The sequence below is a fragment of the Fusarium coffeatum genome (assembly GCF_003316985.1).
Source record: "Fusarium coffeatum strain FIESC_28 chromosome Unknown BRIP53273_contig_234, whole genome shotgun sequence".
NCBI classification, from domain to species: Eukaryota; Fungi; Ascomycota; class Sordariomycetes; order Hypocreales; family Nectriaceae; genus Fusarium; species Fusarium coffeatum.
Window position 1 is genome coordinate 14,015 of NW_022158026.1, and position 19,172 is coordinate 33,186.

Below are 19,172 nucleotides of genomic sequence, written 5' to 3' on the forward strand. Positions count from 1 at the left end.
CAGACCAATCAACCTACTTTCATCGACTGCCGCGAATCGATACCCTCTATTCAAGATGAATGCGCCAGAGCCTGAACAGACACCTTTCGAGGCTGTCAGTGTCCACACCTCGAAGATCCAGCGAGTACGTCTTTGAACGCCAACTATCCTATCTCGCGACTCCTCTAACAACGGCGATAGAAATACCAAGCTTTGCTGGATCAGTCTACCCCTTTCGTCCTCTATAGATGGATCGGTACCGTTGTGTGTCTTATGCTCTTCTTCCTACGAATCCTGATTGCGCAGGGCTGGTACATCGGTATGCTTTGCCCTTATCCGCAACTTGACAAATAAGATACTAACCAATGTCTAGTTGCCTATGCGCTCGGTATCTACCTTCTGAACCTGTTCCTCGCTTTCCTGCAACCCAAGTTCGATCCCTCCAACGAAGAGGCCGATAATGAGATGGAGGATGGCTCCGTGGGTACCCTCCCTACCAAGTCTGATGAGGAGTTCAAGCCCTTCATCCGCCGACTTCCCGAGTTCAAGTTCTGGTACTGGGCCACCCGAGCCATCGTCATCGGCTTTACTTGCAGTTGGTTCGAGGTCTTCAACGTGCCTGTTTTCTGGCCCGTCCTTGTCATGTACTGGTTCATTCTTTTCTTCTTGACCAGTAAGTTCAGCCCATATAAGTGATTAATCACCGCAAGACTAACCGTCGATAGTGCGCAAGCAAATCCAGCACATGATCAAGTACCGCTACGTCCCTTTCACCGTCGGCAAGAAGAACTACGCCAAGAACAGTTCGTAGACGAACGGAGCTTTCAGGATTACTTTCTTCTTCAGCACGACAGGTGAATCGACCCGCGAGATACCTGCGTGTCCTGTATTACCACGAAGGCCAGCTTTATAAAGCTGCACCATAATACGATGTGTGTTTCAGGGCGTGTACTACAATCATGAGGCGGAATTGACGGGCTACAATGCAGTGCAAATGGGGTTCGGCGATAAAGGATATGGGCTGTTTGGAACGAACGCACCCTAGCTATATATATTTGAATGCGCTCGGGGCCATGAAAAACAGGGCAGATGAATCATCTAATGGAAATGACAATTTATACGATTCAAGATAACGTCTCATCTATTCTGCATGTTATTTGTGCTGTTCGGGCAGTTCCAACTCCTTAGGTCAAGTTGCAATCGAAACCTGATCATCAATTATATACGAAAGAAATTGATCACAAATTCTAAACTTTGTCGGCATTGGATTATATTACATCAAAATCAAATTTCGTTCAATAATTCCGTCTTGTGTTTTTGCAGTTGCAATTGTATAGAGGTCGAGGCATAGAGCGTGGAGCTTGGACGGGCCAGTAGCCTCGCGCCGCATTTCTCAGATTTCCGACCTCGAACCTCAGCCGCGCTCGCGCTTAAGCTTCTCCATTCAACTTCCCAACTCAAAACCAACAAAGAATCGCGCCCTCATTCCTTTCAAACGCATCGCGACAATACAAATATACCGAATCGTTCTCCGGCGCTCGTCGCCAATTCTATAATTATGTCGTCCTCAACTTCTCGCCCCGGTGAGCGCATGGTTCATCAAGACTTCATCGCTCGAATTCGATACTCCAATGCGCTCCCTCCACCACCGCACCCCCCGAAGTTGCTTGATATCCCTAATACTGGCCTTGCAAGTGGACAGTACACGACGCCAGGTTTCGCCTCGCGACTTGCGAGGGAGCAACCACTAAACATCGAGGCGGATGCCGAGCTTGGAATGCCCCTTGACCTAGTGGGCATGCCTGGTGTTTTTGATGGCGATGAAAGATGTAAGTTACGTACAGTTCGTGTTGAAATCTCGTGTATCTGACTCCATTTTAGCTATTCAAGCTCCCGCTCATCCTCCTGCTCTTCATCCTCACGATCGACCGCTTCTAAGACCCATCGCCGCTCTCGGAAAACTCAAAGCCGCTGAAGCCAATGTTTCTTTCCTTCGCCGAACAGAATACATCTCTTCAGGCAGCTCGAAGCGCCAGGATGGAGCTGTTCCTCGCGCTATGCTTACAAAGGCCAACAAGAACAAACGTGTTCCAGAACCTGCTGCCGATTCTCCTCACGCCATCAAGCGCAAGATCGACAAGGGCTTCGAGATTGCAGAGCAAGAATTCAATGACCCCAAACGCGCCAAACATCCCAGCAAGAGGCATCTCAAGGTGGTCGATGTCTCGCCTCTTATTCCCGATCTCGACGCTTTCCCTGATACCGGCGCATACGTCACAATAAAATTCCACCAAGCCCCTGTAGTCAGCACAAAGCAGTACGACAGACGTCTTCTGAGCGGCTTGTTCAAACCTATCGATCGATCACCAGAAGAGGAAGAAGCGTACGAGGCTGCTATAGCAGCTCACGAGCAAGATCCTGCCAACGTACCAAAGCCTCAAAACTCGATGAACTACGAATACTATCTTGCAGCTACAGCTGCTGCCGGAGAACGTTTCCGTCGCAAATTCGATGTCGAGGATGCCGACCACAACGAAGACGAACTCTATACCCACCAGTCAGACGCTGGAGGTTGCTTCCAGTTTCGTAGACTTCGAGGTTACGAGACGGCTCAAGAAGTCGAGTTCGAAGCAGCAACCAAGTATGATGAAGAGATCATCTTGTCATACAACGAGGACACATTCTACCCTAATCAGAAGGCTGTGTACTATTATCCTGTTCAACAGAAGTCTGTTGTCCGCCCTCAACGAACCAAGAATATAGCACGAAACATCGGTATCGCCGACGAGGAACAGGTCATTGATCAGCTTGATATTACAGTTGAAGACCCCACTGAAGAGGTTCGTGAGATGATAAAGTCACACCACGACCATCCTCTTGGAGGAACACAGGAAGAGGAGGAGCACCATGAAGAGCACCATGAGGGTCAGGATGCTGAAGGTGAAGAGAACGCCGACCACCGGGGCAGCAGCCCAGCGGCCCGTCGCTCAAGGTCGGTTTCTGAAGAACGTGATGCCGAAGGTGAGGACGATGACTAGGTTTTTATCGTTCACTGAACGGTTCCAGGGATTGTGGTGTAAATTCATTAATCATAGATTTCAGGCGTAGTAAAAATTGACATTCTAAACACTATACATGTACACTTTATCTGGAGACTTGCTTAATATAATGCTGATATCTTGATATCTTGGTCCAACCAACCATAACGCCAAACCTTGAGATAGTTATACTAACCTCTATGCTTTCCAAAAATCCATATGCGTGTGCGTCGTTCAATCAGTTCAGTTCATTCACTCTTCCGTCTTCTCTTTCGGTAGCTTGGTATTCGCACTGCTACGATCGTAGCCGATGATATCTCTCTTGTCGTCTATCACTCGTGCATATCTATATCATGTTAGCGCATGTTCAGAAACACTTTAGAATAACATATAGTGAACCTACTCTAGCATTAAGCGGAAGAACCATGCTTCCATGTCGACCTGGCGAACAGCCTGGCTCGCCCACTCACGACTGACGGCAGCAATGCGCTCACCCTCTTGACGACCAGCTTCCTCGATCTCGAAGAAACGTACGGCCTCGAGCCAGTCGTCTCCTTGGATACTGAGCGGGACGTAATGCGCCCATGGCTTAAGCCACTCGGCGTGCCATTCACGGAAGACGGCGAGCTTGAAGGTCAGGCTGCGACTGCGAAGGAAGGCAGTAAACCGACCCGAGAATGCATTGCCGTCCATGTCAAGAAGGTATTTGTAAGACCAGGCATCCTGCTGATCGACAGCTTCAGTGACGTTGAAAAAGGCCCGTTGCGCCTCACAGTCACCCTTATCGCATTGGCCAATATGGGAGAAGTGGACGTCAACCATATCGCTGTAGTCGCCTCGTGCAACCTCACTAACTCCCCAGGATGGTTCTTTCTGTTTAGTGAGGATCTGAGCTTGATCTCGCGCATTAAGCTTTTGAACAAGGCGCTGGCGATGTTGACGTCTCCAGCGACCATTGCGGCTGTAACCTCCTGTTGTAGAACCTCGCCAGTACAGCTTGCTCTCTTTCTTGGTCCACTCCATGTCCATCTCCTCGTCGTATTCTACCTTAGCGGCCCAATCCCAAGGTGATGGGTACACAAGATCGCTGTAAGATGAAATCTTGGACTGTGAGAAGATGGGGAAGAGATCTTGTACAATTCTGTATGTGTTTGGGCCGCCGAAGAAACCAAAATTGGACTTGAGGCTAGGCGACAAACAGATATCAGACATTGCGGTTGTATTATAGACGAATCCGAGATCACTCATGCCGTATCTGCTTCGATGATCAACTGTTTCTTCCTCTTCAAGGCATCGAGCTGGTGTATCAGGTGGACAGGACAGGCGAGAATGAGCCCATGTTGACTGGTGGGCAAAGGAATTGAACCGTGTTAGAGTTGTTTCCTCAAATGACTTCCCATCATGAAGCTCCTTGTTGGTCTGAGTAAAATCGTTGGCAAGTTGTGGCTTCGAAAAAGCTGCAGGCATATTTTTCTCCTTGGCTATCTTAACCAATCTTGTCAAGTCTTCATGAGAAAGAATAACACGAGACTCGTCATGGAAGTTGAAGGCGAGATCCATGTCCGGCAAGTACTTGAGAAACTTGTTCATCATTCCCTTTGTGGCATTTTGCTGCCACTCGACGCCATTCTCGATATATGAGATCTTGTGGTCTCGGATAGACACTCCAATCAACCCGTTGTCAAAGCCCAATGCCTCTCTGGCTCGAGACCTGATAGCTTTGGGTTTGAGTCCCCAGAAAGGCGTTATGAGATCATAGATCGTGTCGAACTCATCAATCAGTTTGACATTGTTGTCCTTTGCAAACTGAAACCACTTGTCGAAATGAGGAGGCGGTGGCATTCCATATCGTCGTCGATACTCTTTTACCGCCTCATCAAGCGTCTTTGATTGACGAGCCTTGAGTTGTTCGAATTCCTTTTGAGCGTTGCTGGTAAGATGCTTGATGGGATGAACTTCTGGGTTTGGGGGTTGTTTCGGCTGCGAGCTTCCCTCAATGAGCGGTTCATCTTGTGATGTTGGCACTGTTGATGATGATGGTTCTGAGGATGCCGGTGTTTGTATTTGATACTCTATTGTCTTTTGTTGTGGTATTCTCAACAGACTATAAGCGCAGAAGCAGAATAATATCAAGGCTGCAATGGATAAGAATTGACGCCGTTGAGAGGCGCGAAATGATAGGAGAGAAATCATGTTTGTAAATGGCCTCTATGCCAAATACACATTTGAAGTCGACACTGAATCGAGTTCGAGAATCTTCAGCGGACGGTTGAAGTGCTACTAGTCTCAATAAGAATCAATAAGAACGTTCAGTATTCATAAAGTCATAACCGGACTTGATGTCTCGGGACGAAGCTGAGCATTGATATGAGACGCCCAAGGTAGTGCAGTCTTGGCTTGAGCGTTCTCATTGGCTGATGTCCTGAAAAGAAAACAACGGCGCTGCAGGTACTTTGTTGCCACAACGACTTGAGCCTCATTGTACTAAGAGAAGCTCAGACAACCTTCCAAATAGGACATCAAATTTATTGTAGAATACTGTCTTGACACATAGTTTGCTAGATAAAATCACTCTAGTTTTGGAACTGGTCAAGGTACAAAGCAATGCTATCAACCTACGACCCGAGCTGTATACCCTCGACTCAGGTAATCAAACAATTTCATCACAAGTCTTTACTATCACATCACAACGTAAGGAACTATAGGTTTGAGCATCTCGTAAAGGTTCAATTCGAATGCTCGCGTGTGCGATAAGCAACTTGGCTATATAATCGCATCGGTCCTAGTCATCATCCGCCTTTAACGCCGAGATTGCCGATTTCTTTTTAAATCACTTTTTGATTGGTATCCCGTCCCTTTTTAGTAGAAGAAACCAATGATCTTGCCAGAGACGTGCTTGCGGCGAGCCTCCTCGTGGTCCATGATACCGGCAGAGGTGGTGAGGATGACGTAGCCGAACTGACGGGCAGGGAGCAGCTTGACAACCCACTTCTCGAGCTCGGAGAGACGGACGTTGTAGCGGGGAGAGATGACACCGGTCTTGTTGAGACGGCCGTTGAGCTGGACAACGATCTTGCCGGATCGGTGGTCATCCACCTCCTCGAACTCGCCGATATATCCTTGAGATAGGGTTAGAAAGAAATGTTTCGTAAGATTAAACGTTAGACATCATGAGAAGGAATCCGAAAAACGTGTAAGGTCTCCGAGTTGAATCTATCGGCAATTTATAGGGGCGGAGTCGTGGTGCAGTATCGACGATCGCCCTAGTTATCATGCCGAGTGTTGGAGATGGGAGAGGATTCGAAGACGTATGGTGATATGGTCATGGTGAAGTTGGACCGTCGGCCATGTGTCATGTCGAATAGTGGAGACCAAACGAACGGTAACGGACTTGTGGATATTGATAGGAAAAAGGTTCGTAGTACATACCGTGACGCTGCATAACCTGGAGGAACTTGATGATGACCTTGGAAGAAGGTCGGATCAGGACCTGGCGCTTGCCAGCCTTCTCGGCGTTGTTGATGGCGTTGAGCGCATCGTGGAGGACGGAAGTGCGGACCATTTTGGCGGTGTTTTAGACGAGATTCTCAAGTCGGGACGGGAAATGAGGTATCTACCAAGATCGATGTTAGCCTTCCAAAGGCTCCCTGAGCGAGGAGAGTGCCCTCAACGATCGATCGCGAGGGTTCTGCCGCCCATTGCTGAAGAGGAGAAGCGTATCGAGGGAATAATCGCCAGCCCGTGATGTGTATATTTTCCGGCCATTGTTGAAAAGATCGGGTTTTTATTTTCTCACGTTCGACGACGACGCCCTCGATTGCTCTCCCTTGCCATGGTAAAAGGCATCATCCTTATCGATTCGACTCGCTGTCAGCGTAAGTCATACATACCTCGAGAAATTGACTTGGTCGTTTGGTGAAGACTGTAAAGGAACGAAAAATCGAAAAGGCAGAAAAAAACCTAAGCGTACCTGGGATGCAGACGAGGAAAGAACTGTGCGGAAAGTGGGTCCGTGCACTTGCCCTAAGGGTCGCACCTTTAGATTTCGGCAAATCCCCGTCAAACTAAACGAAGACATTTCCAGATCACGAATCAACCCCCCCTTCCAACTTTTCCTTGATACACTTAGAATCTTCGAGGATCGCCCGACGAGAACAAAAAATATTCAAGATGGTGAGTTTTTGATATTGTTCCGCCTTCTGATCGTCAATTGCGCTACCCAGGCTACGGATGCGACCTGGAGAGTGCCAATTTGCGACGTCAGTGGGGGGATAACCAGAAAATAATTACCAAAAATCGACATGTTGGCTAATGTTTGCTTGCGATTTAGTCGGACGTAGAAGACAACACCCCCGAGGTCGCCGATGTTGTTGAGGTTTCCGGCGAGGCCCCTAAGGGCCAGATGTCCATTCTCGACGCTCTCAAGGGTGTCCTGAAGCTCTCTCTCATGCACGACGGTCTTGCCCGTGGTCTCCGTGAGGCTTCCAAGGCCCTTGACCGTCGCCAGGCTCACATGTGTGTCCTGAACGAGAACTGCGAGGAGGAGGCCTACAAGAAGCTTGTTGTCGCTCTCTGCAACGAGCACAACATTCCTCTCATCCAGATCCCCGACGGCAAGCAGCTCGGCGAGTGGGCCGGTCTCTGTACGTTACAACCCTACCGGATATGACGACGAGTATAATCAGAGTGCTAACAAGTTTCAACAGGCGTTCTCGACCGTGAGGGTAACGCTCGCAAGGTCGTCAACTGCTCTTGCGTCGTTGTTAAGGACTGGGGTGAGGAGTCTCAGGAGCGATCCATCCTCCTCAACTACTTCCAGACCGAGCAGTAAGGGTTTTAATCGGCGTTGGATGTGTGACGGAGATTAGAGATGCGGACTTGGTTTCGGGACCGCTTGACGCAGAAATACTGTACTCTAGCCACTTCGACTGGCATCTAAAAACGGTTTTAAGGCCTTACGTCTCATGGCCATGTTGCATTGAGAGGAATAAAAAAAATTGGGCATCATCTGATAATCATATTGCTTCGTGTGTGTGTGTATCTCTTGTAACTGGTGTAGGTTTCCCAGCCTGCGCCATCTACTTTCTGCCTTCGACCTGATATTGATGTTAAAAGACATGCCAAGAATTTTCTGATATATGCAAAACTCACCATGATAATATGATATCCAAAGCCGGTCTTGACCTCGACGAATTTGGGACTGGTTGTTGTGCTTGGTTCAAGAGCAAAAGCAACCTCTTCGAACTTGGGATCCAAGCTGCCCTTGGTCTTCCAACCCAAGGAACCACCCTGTCTGGCCTTGTCCTCTGAAAACTCCCGCGCAACTTCGTCGAATTTGGCACCGTCGTTCAGCTTCGCTAGAGCCTCCTCCTTCTTGGCATGCTTCTCACACTTTGGTTTGAAGCTCGTCAGCGTTGTAATGGCGGGGTGGGAGCTGTGCTGCGACTCAAACTCACCAAAATGTGACGAACATTGATGCTCTGAGCACCTTTTGCCTTGCCACCAGAGCCCGAGTCTTTGGCATCTTTACCCTTGTCTCCTCCCTTGGCCTTTCCGCCCTTGTCAGCACCCTTCTTGTCGTTTTTGCCCATCTTTTCTTAAGAGATCGTCGTGTAAGAGGAAGAAGAATCTAATTTGCTGCAGTCATGGTACAGCATAGGTAGTAGGTAGTAGGTAGCTTTGGTGGCGGGGGAGTCATGCCCCGCCATGGATGATATGGACCCTTGAAGACTTCCTAATATGGCCGTGCCCTTTGATTTATGAGATTGGTATAGATGAACATTGACATTTAGGTTGAAACTTTACTCGTAGTCATAAAGACGGTTCAGTATCGAGTATTGTCTTGGTGATCTATTAGTATCTGGTGCCAGACCCGGGTCTTTCATTGCAACGCCACGCTCTATCATGCTTGAACTACCAAATTACAGAAGCCCTTCTTTCTTGAACTTGTAAACCAACGAGTTGCGGAAGTCATTGGACTGCTGGTATACCTCCAAGTCAACCTTTTCCTGTGCCATTTTCAACTTCTAATCCAGAAAGGCCTTGGATCCTCTCTTCTGCTTGATTAACTCGCTCTCATATTTCTGGTAGAGGTCCCAGTCGTCCAACTCAGATGGACGGGGTATATTAAGGACGTCCTCTATCGGTTGCTGGTCGCTAACTCTCTCCAGAGTGAGCATCATATGGTGCCTTTCGCTGACTTCGTTAAACCATTGACTATATCGGCGTATTGTGTATCTACTGCAAATTAGAAATCTGTAGTTGTCCGACGATCGGGGAAACTTGCAAACCATCGTAACGTATACCAGCTTTTGGCGCAAAGGGACTTCTGAGACGATACCCACGAAGGATGCGAAATGTAGCTCCCACTTGAGATATGAGCGAAACATGTATGTCTCTGATTCTACCTTGTCTGACATATCTTATGGCTCCGTCGTCATAATCAATGTTTTCTTGTCCGGTGAGTAACGGTAGAGCGGCAACTCCATATTTCCCTTTGGTGGGTTTCTCGCGGTTGCTACCGACGATACCATCCCGATGTGCGCAAGCCAAATTGAGCCACCAGCTACACCATGGATGTCAGCAATAGCTCGATTACCTAGGTCCATTATCTTCTTACTGCCCAGGTTCGATCTCCAGATTTCCCTCCATCTCTGATAGAGTCTCGCCATCGTTGGCTTGCCAGCGGTCCTCGGGGTTTTCTGCATCAAGATTCAACGTCACATCTCTGAGCCGGCCGTCTCTGGATAATTCGCGATAGCGATGCTGCTCGATATGGAAATAGGGACCTCGAAACCGCTCGACCCATTTGCGTTCTAGTCGTTCTGCCACCTGGATATCTGTCGTGAATCTCGTCGGTACTCTGGGGTGTCGATATCTCGGATTGATGATTTCCGATATGAGCTTGTCCAGGTGAGTGTTCCGAATAGTCTCGAATTCTATGGCGCGACTACCGTCATTTTCGTCCCCCAAGACTGCTTTCAGAAAGCCCATCAATTCGTCCCACCTGGGTTCAGGGCGTCCCTCATAGAGATTACTTCGGACACTATCGCACAATTCACGCAGCCAATCCACATCGTACCCTATCCTAGGGGCAAATGACTTCCTGCCTTTTCTGTATGTGATGGGACTAGGTTGCAATTGAGATAGCGACTGCGGTTGAGAGTCTTGTTCAGGATTGGTAGCAGGGGCTATACTTTGTAAGCTGGACTGCGCCTCTGAATGATGCTCAAGATAAGGTCTCACCTTTGCCTTTACCTTTGGAGGACGACATGTAGTCGGCCTGATCATTGATTGAGCTCCAACGACGACGCTCGCGGTCAAGACGAGCAGACAAGGGCGCCTGTAAGCTTTCTATTAGCCTTGTTTATTGAAGTAATGTGTTGCAGAGCAATGAATGATATAGAAAGGCCCTTGTAAGGTAATGAAGTATGTCTCGATGCCAGTAGCTAATTGTACATGATGATGGATTGGGCTGAATACAGGGGCTTTGGAAATTAATATTTGTTTGTCGCTCCTTACCTGGCTATAGCTCTTGCGGTTTGTTACTGGTGTTTTTGGTGGTCTGGCGTCCATTATCTGCATCTTGTACACTAGAGCAGTAGGTAATAGTGAGTAGGCTGTTCCTGACCTGGGCAGGTCACTCGATCAAAGGCAGTTGCAACAACAAACTACCAGTTATCTTATCTTTCCAAGCCCAGGCTGAAATAAATCTTTGTTGGCGTATGACAATAGCAGAGTCTTTCCCGACATTTGTCTTTGCGGCTCATGATTGACATGTCAATTGCGGGCCCGATGCAGTCAACCGCAGGGACAAGAATCAACTGGAAGGAAACTCGGGGCAAAGGCTTTTAGGCTTTCAGGCTCAGGCTTTCAGGACTGGTCTTTCGTTCGTCACAAGACAAGAGAAGGCGAAACAAGAAAAAGACATCAAGACTGGCAATTAACCAACTTGCCAGATTCAAAAATGGCCACACTTGTTTGCTTCTCGCTAACTAAAGCAGGCGATAAGAGAAGATAAAAATTTTGGAGGAGAGAAAGAAAGAGAGAGAGGAGGGGCGGTTGGATCACGCCTTGTTCCGTCGTGTGCGTCCACGTCCACATAAACAACCCTTGCAAAGGATGCACTTGAGTACTTAACCGACCAGCCGAGCAAGGAAGGTCTATCAACAGGTAAGGTACCTGGGTATCTAAACTTCAATCCGAGTATTAGACTTGTCATGCGGGCAACTTTGTCAGTGTCCGAGTGACTCGTACAAGAGAGGGGTTCTGAATATTGAGGAGACATGGTTTGCTAGTCTCGGTACAGTACAAAACAGTACAGTACAGCGAGTGTGGATTATCAAGATGTGATAGCTTAGTCTAATCAATCAATCAATCAATCAATCAATCAATCAATCAATTGTCCGCTCTTTGCGCGGCAATTATAATGCATAAGAAAGATCCATATATGCCGGGGGTCCATCATGCCACATGAACTACCAGGTACAGTACAGTATCCAATGCAATGCTAAATGGACCCTCAGCAGCCTCAAGAATATTCCAAAAAAGATACCGCAGCTGACTTTATTCTCATACAAATCTTAGACTCGGTACTTCCCCATATTCCGCTAACAAACCTACTAACGCTACTACCACATAATGTCAATCTACCGAGTCCAGTCTAGCGGTCCAAACAATACCTAACCAGGATACAGAAGTCTATTGACAAAATAACTTAGACTTGCTTAGGTACTAACCTCAGATTATACTATCCTAACTTTTATGATACCCTTAGCTAAGTCTTGCTTTTTCTTTGGTCAAAGTGCTAGTCTAAATGCTTGTCTGAGTAACACCGTAACATGTTGTTCAATGGCTCCTTACCTTAAAGATCCTTAAGCTAACCATTTTATAAGACATGTTCCCGTCAAGTCGTCGGGTATTAAATTGCTGACAGTTCTCTCCAGTTTCCCATGCACAGGCCAATAAACTAAGACAGAGCAACCAACCTGAACAATAGAAATATGTTTAATTCCCTACTGTTACCTGTTACTTACCTTAAGTTGATCTGCTGGAAGCTCGTCACTACCTACACTCTGAATATGACTCTGACAGTCTAGAACCCGTTGCCGTTACAGAGTCGTGCCATGGAAAACGCAAACAGCAAGCTCTGAACATTCTTTCCGAGTAATAACATTGTATCTGATACAGCAAATTATAGACCTTACCACCTATTCAGGGTTCTTAAACTTCCATTCTGTAAGAAGTACATCTGTCTATCATCACTTATACTCCAAGCTTGACCGCCTGCCGTTTGAGGTGCCGCAGTAGCACGACCTTTCCACCGCCTTCCTCAATCAATCTCTAGCAAAGTACTGCCGGAGAAAAAAATACAGATCGCAAAGTTGCCCAGCGGGGCAATTATCGAGTTGAACCAGACATAGCTGTCGCAACTTTACGACAGCATCAATATACAGCTCAATCTTAGCTGCAATAGTCACAATGGCGGAACAAAGTCACCACGCAGCTCGTGGCACTGCTTCCTATACCCGATCCATTGGTATCAGCCAGCGCGTAACACCATTGGACGTATCATGGACGGGTGAAATGCGCACGAGGTATGCGCCGAATCAATCTTTAGATGAGCCTTTGAGAAACTAACAGGATTCAGGTTCTCAGACTTCCAAGTCAACGAGATTAAGGAGGATGGCTCGGTTCTGCACCTCCAACAGGTTGGCCTTGCTGGCGAAGAGGCACCAGTAAGTCCAACGCGCCTTGCAACTTTTCTGGCGCACTAACAGTACCGCAGGCGACAGAAGTGAAGAAGGAGTCGAATGGCGATTCGGAAGTCAAGGAAAGCAAACCCGAAGAGCCCGCGCAAGATGCTGAGAAGCAACCTTCGAGCGAGACTGCGACCGAGACCAAGCCCGCTGCTCAGCCCGAGCCAGCCAATGAAGTTTCACCCGAGGATGCAGCCATTCTCGAAGGCCTGACCGACCAGCGCTTTTCTCAAGAGCTGATCGAGGTATACAAGGCTGGTTCCGGTCCCGATAACGACAAGAGGAAGTCGGTTACTTCAGAGCCTATGGACGACAGAACAAAGCGAGGCCAAGTACACCAGGAGATTCGACGCATCTTCAAGTCACGCATCGATACCAACACCTCTGATGATGGCGCTATTATCGCAACTCTTATTCCTCCACGAAAACCCAACAGCAAGAAGCGCGGTCGTGGTGGCGGCAGAGGTGGTGGCCGAGAGGAGAAGCCCGCTGGCGAGTACTTACACTTCACCCTCTTCAAGGAGAACCGCGATACCATGGATGCTGTCAACCAGATCTCTCGATTCCTCAAGGTCAAGCCTCAAGTCATTGGATACGCTGGAACAAAGGACCGCAGAGCTTCCACAGTGCAGCGATGTTCAGTGCGATACATGCGACCCAGAAACCTTGCCGGTATTAACGGTAGGCTCTGGGGCGTTTCGACAGGAGACTATGAGTACGCTGACAAGCCAATTTACCTTGGTCAGCTTCTCGGCAACGAGTTCGTTATTGCCATCAAGAGCTGCCAAATGGTTGGCGAGTCCAGTGACGAACCCGTCGCACAGCAGGTAGAGAAGCTAAAGAAGAATGTTGATTCTGCTCTGAGCCACATGAACGAACATGGCTGGATCAACTACTTTGGTCACCAGCGATTCGGAACCCACGAGGTTGGCACTCACCAAGTTGGTCAGCTGATCCTGGGTGATAAGTACGAGGAAGCAGTCAAGTCGCTGCTTCACTACGACGAAGAGATTGCGCAGAAGGCTGAGGCAGACGAGATCCCTGAAGAGCCTTCCAAGAGAGATGAATATCTACGAAACCAAGCCTGCATGCTCTTCCTCACAGATAAGGACGTTGACCGAGCCATCAGAATCATGCCCCGACGATTCTCTGCTGAAAACAGCATCTTCAGGCACTTGAACAGACAAGGAGCACAGTCACGACGCGATTTCATCGGATCCTTGGTTCACATCACCCGAGGTCTTCGCTCAATGTATCTCCATGCCTACCAGTCCTACGTCTGGAACCATGCTGCTAGTCGTCGATGGGAGCTCCATGGTGAGAGCGTTATTGCTGGCGATCTTATCATTGCGCCGACAGAGACAACGCCCCTCGTCAGCGGCCAGGATCAAGATGGTGATGACATTATCAACCCCGTCGAAGACGACGAGGACACCCCTGTTCGCGCCCGCCCTCTCACAGCTGAGGAAGCAGCCAGTGGAAGCTACACCATTTTCGATATCGTACTGCCTACACCGGGTTACGACGTTGTCTACCCCGAGAACGACATCGGAGAGTTCTACAGGGAGTTTATGGGCCGTGACGAAAACGGCAACCTTGATCCTTATAAGATGCGCCGCATGCGCCGCGAGTTCAGTCTCCCTGGCCGATACCGCAAGATTATGAACCGTTTCCTCGCTACGCCTTCCGCTGAAGTCCGTGCCTATTCCGACGATACAGAGCAAATGCACCCAACTGATCTGGACAACATCAAGGCGTCAAAGGGAGCCAACCGAAAGCGCTCTCGAGAAGACGCCGAGTCCGATTCGACAGTCAAGAAGACCAAGGTCGAGGGCAGCACCGACGTGGAGATGACAGAAGCCAGTGGTCAAGCTGCCGACGGAGAGGCTGCTACTGCAGAGAACGCTTCTGCTCCCACTGAGGCTACTCCTGTTGTTCAGGAACCTAGCAAGGTCGCAGTGGTCGTCAAATTCCAGCTTGGGCGCAGTGCGTATGCGACCGTTGCGTTGCGTGAACTCATGGGAGACCCGCCTGCGGATTCCGAGTAAATATAAAAGAATGCGCTAAGTTTGTGTATTGGAATTGTAGAGTTGAAACATACAGAGAAAGCAGGATAGCCAAGAATTTGATACCCATCTATTGAAGTGGGAGAATACAATAAAAATGATGCGCTTGCGATGTCTAACATGGCATCTTACGCGCAATTCGCTAGTTTTTTATACACGCTGCACAACCCGTTCTAAACCACTAACCCTAACGTCTCCGAAGTCAAAGCCTGCGATGGGCCCCTGGATTCTCATGGCCACTCCCCATGTGTTACATAGATATGAATTCCCTGGCTCAACTTCCTGGCTTTAGATTGAAATCAGACTAGAAAGCTAACCAGAGCCCAGCCTTGTTCACATCATAGTTAACGGAGACAAAATTGTTGTCGCAAGGTATGGTCTCCTCTACTTCGTTTGACCATAAAAGAAACAGTGTTCACGGTTCAGAGCCGTATCTCCTGAACCCGAGCTGCTTCCACAGCCCATCAACTTCTTCAGAAATCTCAGCTTTTTGTGATTCTCGAGATCCTTCGGCACCATCGCCTTCCTGAGTTGTGTCGGGAGTCTGATCGTCAGAAGCTTCAGCCACTTGTGTATCTTTCTAAGAGTCCTTAGGCTGGTCTCCCCAGCCCCAGACATAAGAAAGATACTTCACCATGTTGACACGCTTGCTGCGCATCTCAACCATCCAAGGATGTTCCATCATCTTCCAAGGACTGGCTCGGCGGTTGGGCTGTTTTTCCAAACTGGAGGAATGTAAGCAAGTAATAGAATAGTCAAGGTCTAGATAACTTACCAGCACTCAATAAAGTATTTGAAGTTGTTACTCCAGTATACGTCCATATCAGGCTCATCCTTCAATTTTGGTACATCCTGCCTGACGATGTAAGTAAGCAAATCGATAAGGTTGGCCCGTGGTTGCATCTCAGTGCCATCTGCAGGGAACGGGAAACGGTGTTGTGCAACCTCGAGGAGAGTAACTCCTGTCGACCAAACATCCGATGTTATAGTATATGACTGGCCTGTGATCCGTTCAGGTGCCATGTAGTAACTGGTACCGATGAAGGTATTAGCTTCGCCCTTGGTACCGAAGTCGCCCGAGACACCAAAATCGCAAAGCTTGACGGCGCCGTCTCGGCAAAGCAGGATGTTGGATGGCTTGATATCTCGATGAATGATTCGTCGGGTATGCAGGTATGTAAGACCACCGAGAACACCTTCGGCAATCTTTCCTAATACCTTCTCTCCCGTTCGTCCTCCGAGGCGTTTCACTTCCTTGTAAATGCTGTCCAGTGAGCCACCCTCGCAAAACTCCATAGCGATGGAAATGGTGGCTGTGGACGGGTCCACAAATGCACCATAGTACTTGCAGATGTGATCTGAAGCACACTCCTTGTTGAACCCCAATTCTCGGAGGATCTGCTTCTTCACATCAGGGTCCGGATTCGTAGTAATGACCTGGATGCTGTTAGTGACTAGATCCCGCATAACATTTCAGGCGATCTCACCTTCAGAGCAAAGACAGTGTTACCACCCTTGAGCTTGCATCGTGTGACAGCACCACCAGCGCCTTCACCAAGGGATCCAATCTCAACAATTCTCTTTTCGAGACTGGCGATTCTCCATCCCTCTTCATCGAGCTCATCGACATCAAGAGTTCTGGCCTTTTCGAGACTCAGCTTATCAAATGCCTCCAATCCTTGTAAGCTTCCGTCACGCTCCATGGAGACACCACCTTCACTTCTCTCAGAGTACATAGATCCCACAGCAGACACGGGGTCCGGGGTTCCTTGAGGTCTTGTTGCTCCAATGCCATACTGGGAGGCAAAGGACAGGGCCGAGTATTGGGATCCAGCAGATGTAGGATTGCTTGCCCGACCATCCAGGGGTCCGAAGCTGCCTGACCTCGAATGAGCAGCACTGCTCTCACTACCCCCACCTGCCGATGGCTGAGTATTGCATTGAGATCGAGGGAGTTGTTCTTGGGGAGCTACTTGACTGCCCATGGGAGTTGCAAGGTGGAGTGTCGGTAGAGGCGGCCTTGAAGGAGCAGCTGCTGGTGCTCCTTGGTTGCCTACTGGTTTGGCATTGGGTGACGGAGGGATAGCAAGTCCAAGTCTCGGTGTACGAGCTCCACCACTTCTTGCGCCGGGAATGGCAGGTCGGAGAAGAGGGACGGGCGAAGGACCGGAGTTGTGTGTTGGAAGAGAGATCGGAGTGGGAGCGGCGGGTTGTTGCTGTAATTTCGTAAGTAACTAACTCAAGCTGTTCGTGTACGGTGAACGGGAGCATACAGGTTGGTGAGCTGGGTCGGTACCCTGAGAATGTTGGTCGGCCATCTTGAGGTTTTGTGCTGATCAGTACAGCGTATGAAGAACGTATGCGTCAGGAGTGTGTTCGGTAGGGGACCAGCCGAGAGGTATTGGTCTAAGATATGACTAGAGGCTTCTCCTAAAACAAGATATACAATAATGGAGACGACCAGTTGAGACAATCGGGTTTGCAGCGGCAAAATCGTCGAGCGGCCAGCGTCGTCGGTTATGAAATATGAGGTCAAAGATGTTGAAACAGCGTTGGGTCAAATGCACAGCGAGCGTTGAATATTGATTAACCAGGTTGCCAAGTTGAGAGTGAAATACGAAGGTCTTTGTCGAAGAAGCAGAAGCAGAAGTAGAGCAACAAAGCGAGGCAAGCGCAGAAGGGACCCGACAACAGCCCACGCAAAAGAGCGGGGAAAGTACGATTCGAGGCGAGTGGATATAAGATGTCAGTATTTATTGGGCGTTGCGTTGCAAGACCCAGAACAGAAGCTAGGGCGTTGCAGTTACAGGGTCCAAGATGGATGACAAGAAGCGTGGCAGCCAACGACACGTCGTCAAGTCAAGTGAAGCCGAGGCGGGAGGAAAGGAGTCCAAGGAAAAAGGAGAGAAGAAGAGATGAGAAAAAAGGACATGAGATTCAGTCAGCAGCACATGAGATGGAAGGAAGTGTAAGCTGGGAATGGCGTCCACAGTTGATTCATTGATTGGATCGGGTCCCTGGGTGGGCTTGTGACTGAGGTGACTGCCTGTGACTGAATTGATGAACAGCCAGCCATAGAGAGAGGGCGGGGCGCTTGGGCACCTGCGAGTCCCCCTGCTGCAGTGTACTGTACCTGAGCTCCTTCTCATCCATCATGGATCCGGGCCTCTTTGCTCTTTGTCTACCTAGGTAGTTGCGGCGCGGGGGGCGTTGGGCGGTTCAACTTCCCTGTAAGCATTAGGTGGGCGCTAGGCTTGAGCGGGGAGTGAGCTTGAGCTGCCCTGTAAGACGGGCTATCAGCGGATTGGTGGTTTTGGGTTTTGTCTCAGATTCTCGCCAAACCATGGACCATTTCTTGTACACACGCGCACGATTACTTGTTATGGGTTTCGGTATGTTAACACAAAAGATGTTATGCCCGAGTTTTTACTATGTGTGAGGTTCTACTGTATGTGCCGCAATGCATCGTCATTCTAGCAGTAGATACACAACCAACAGACAAAGCACACTCACTACTAACCCTGCTCGCCTATATCAATGAGTGGCATGGGATGGATGGTGGGGATCAATAGATCGACTTGAACCGTCGGTGTTACTTGATTCATATACGCATCTTTCCAGAGCCAAGAACTCACAATACGAAAGGATGAAAGAAACTACACTGGCGAGCCCCTAAAGAACTACCAATTCGTGACTTGGTGGTACGCGCATCGTCATCTGCGTCGTCACAACCTAGAATTGACCGAATTTCAGGTTTTGGGGTATGGCCCCCAATTGTCAGTGTCTTGGATGCCTACCTACTACTCTGCAGCTTTGTTTTACTTGGTCTCATCCATATGCCGAAGACTATGCCCGAGCCTTCCCACACATCATAGGTTGTTTCAAAGTTCAAAGTCAGATTACGACACTCAGTGGGGCTTCTCTATTGACGAGTTGAGCTCTTTCAGAGGCGTCTGTCTCAGTGACAAGTACGGGCTTTAAGAAACCCCTGAGGTCAAAGGAAGATGAGTGCATAACACGAAAATGATGTCTTGAGGATCGACCAACCATCCATCAAAACAAACAAACCCAGTCAACGAGTAGGATTCAGCACACCTTTGCTATGCATTGCCGAAATACGTTGCAGCTGAAGACATCCCAGACAAGTCTCCCCATTCGTTACAAAGACCCTGTCGCATTTTCATGGACGATCTCACACTTTTGACGAGGCAAAACAGGCGCTCGGCTCTCGGCATCAAATATATTGGCACTTGATGTGAAACAAGTAGAGAGTACAGTAAATATACTCATCCGTATTTATCTCAAGACATTGAATATCTTTGCATTATTCT

General features: G+C 48.7%; 9 protein-coding genes across 9 annotated transcripts; 4 read left to right on the top strand and 5 right to left on the bottom strand.

Annotated features, from left to right (window-relative positions):
• Positions 1 to 55: 55 nt before the first annotated feature.
• FIESC28_09279 (uncharacterized protein) lies at positions 56 to 790 on the top strand (the record flags this gene model as incomplete). The annotated part of the gene is made up of 4 exons (XM_031163416.1): positions 56 to 124; positions 181 to 298; positions 353 to 652; positions 705 to 790. The coding sequence occupies 4 exons, from the start codon at positions 56 to 58 to the stop codon at positions 788 to 790; spliced, it is 573 nt and encodes a 190-aa protein (XP_031012504.1).
• Positions 791 to 1,537: 747 nt separating this feature from the next.
• On the top strand, positions 1,538 to 3,017 carry FIESC28_09280 (uncharacterized protein; the record flags this gene model as incomplete). The annotated part of the gene is made up of 2 exons (XM_031163417.1): positions 1,538 to 1,808; positions 1,861 to 3,017. The coding sequence occupies 2 exons, from the start codon at positions 1,538 to 1,540 to the stop codon at positions 3,015 to 3,017; spliced, it is 1,428 nt and encodes a 475-aa protein (XP_031012505.1).
• A 252-nt stretch (positions 3,018 to 3,269) lies between these two features.
• On the bottom strand, positions 3,270 to 5,210 carry FIESC28_09281 (uncharacterized protein; the record flags this gene model as incomplete). The annotated part of the gene is made up of 2 exons (XM_031163418.1): positions 3,270 to 3,363; positions 3,421 to 5,210. 2 exons carry the CDS (start codon positions 5,208 to 5,210, stop codon positions 3,270 to 3,272), a joined length of 1,884 nt encoding a protein of 627 aa, XP_031012506.1.
• A 666-nt stretch (positions 5,211 to 5,876) lies between these two features.
• FIESC28_09282 (uncharacterized protein) lies at positions 5,877 to 6,579 on the bottom strand (the record flags this gene model as incomplete). Its single annotated transcript, XM_031163419.1, has 2 exons — positions 5,877 to 6,136; positions 6,447 to 6,579. The coding sequence occupies 2 exons, from the start codon at positions 6,577 to 6,579 to the stop codon at positions 5,877 to 5,879; spliced, it is 393 nt and encodes a 130-aa protein (XP_031012507.1).
• A 608-nt stretch (positions 6,580 to 7,187) lies between these two features.
• On the top strand, positions 7,188 to 7,848 carry FIESC28_09283 (uncharacterized protein; the record flags this gene model as incomplete). The annotated part of the gene is made up of 3 exons (XM_031163420.1): positions 7,188 to 7,190; positions 7,348 to 7,660; positions 7,724 to 7,848. The coding sequence occupies 3 exons, from the start codon at positions 7,188 to 7,190 to the stop codon at positions 7,846 to 7,848; spliced, it is 441 nt and encodes a 146-aa protein (XP_031012508.1).
• Positions 7,849 to 8,095: 247 nt separating this feature from the next.
• On the bottom strand, positions 8,096 to 8,608 carry FIESC28_09284 (uncharacterized protein; the record flags this gene model as incomplete). The annotated part of the gene is made up of 3 exons (XM_031163421.1): positions 8,096 to 8,113; positions 8,169 to 8,408; positions 8,474 to 8,608. The coding sequence occupies 3 exons, from the start codon at positions 8,606 to 8,608 to the stop codon at positions 8,096 to 8,098; spliced, it is 393 nt and encodes a 130-aa protein (XP_031012509.1).
• A 435-nt stretch (positions 8,609 to 9,043) lies between these two features.
• Positions 9,044 to 10,290, bottom strand: FIESC28_09285 (uncharacterized protein; the record flags this gene model as incomplete). Its single annotated transcript, XM_031163422.1, has 4 exons — positions 9,044 to 9,385; positions 9,435 to 9,582; positions 9,637 to 10,207; positions 10,263 to 10,290. The coding sequence occupies 4 exons, from the start codon at positions 10,288 to 10,290 to the stop codon at positions 9,044 to 9,046; spliced, it is 1,089 nt and encodes a 362-aa protein (XP_031012510.1).
• A 2,207-nt stretch (positions 10,291 to 12,497) lies between these two features.
• FIESC28_09286 (uncharacterized protein) lies at positions 12,498 to 14,823 on the top strand (the record flags this gene model as incomplete). The annotated part of the gene is made up of 3 exons (XM_031163423.1): positions 12,498 to 12,613; positions 12,667 to 12,754; positions 12,805 to 14,823. 3 exons carry the CDS (start codon positions 12,498 to 12,500, stop codon positions 14,821 to 14,823), a joined length of 2,223 nt encoding a protein of 740 aa, XP_031012511.1.
• Positions 14,824 to 15,421: 598 nt separating this feature from the next.
• Positions 15,422 to 17,159, bottom strand: FIESC28_09287 (uncharacterized protein; the record flags this gene model as incomplete). Its single annotated transcript, XM_031163424.1, has 4 exons — positions 15,422 to 15,566; positions 15,617 to 16,278; positions 16,329 to 17,057; positions 17,115 to 17,159. 4 exons carry the CDS (start codon positions 17,157 to 17,159, stop codon positions 15,422 to 15,424), a joined length of 1,581 nt encoding a protein of 526 aa, XP_031012512.1.
• Positions 17,160 to 19,172: the final 2,013 nt, after the last annotated feature.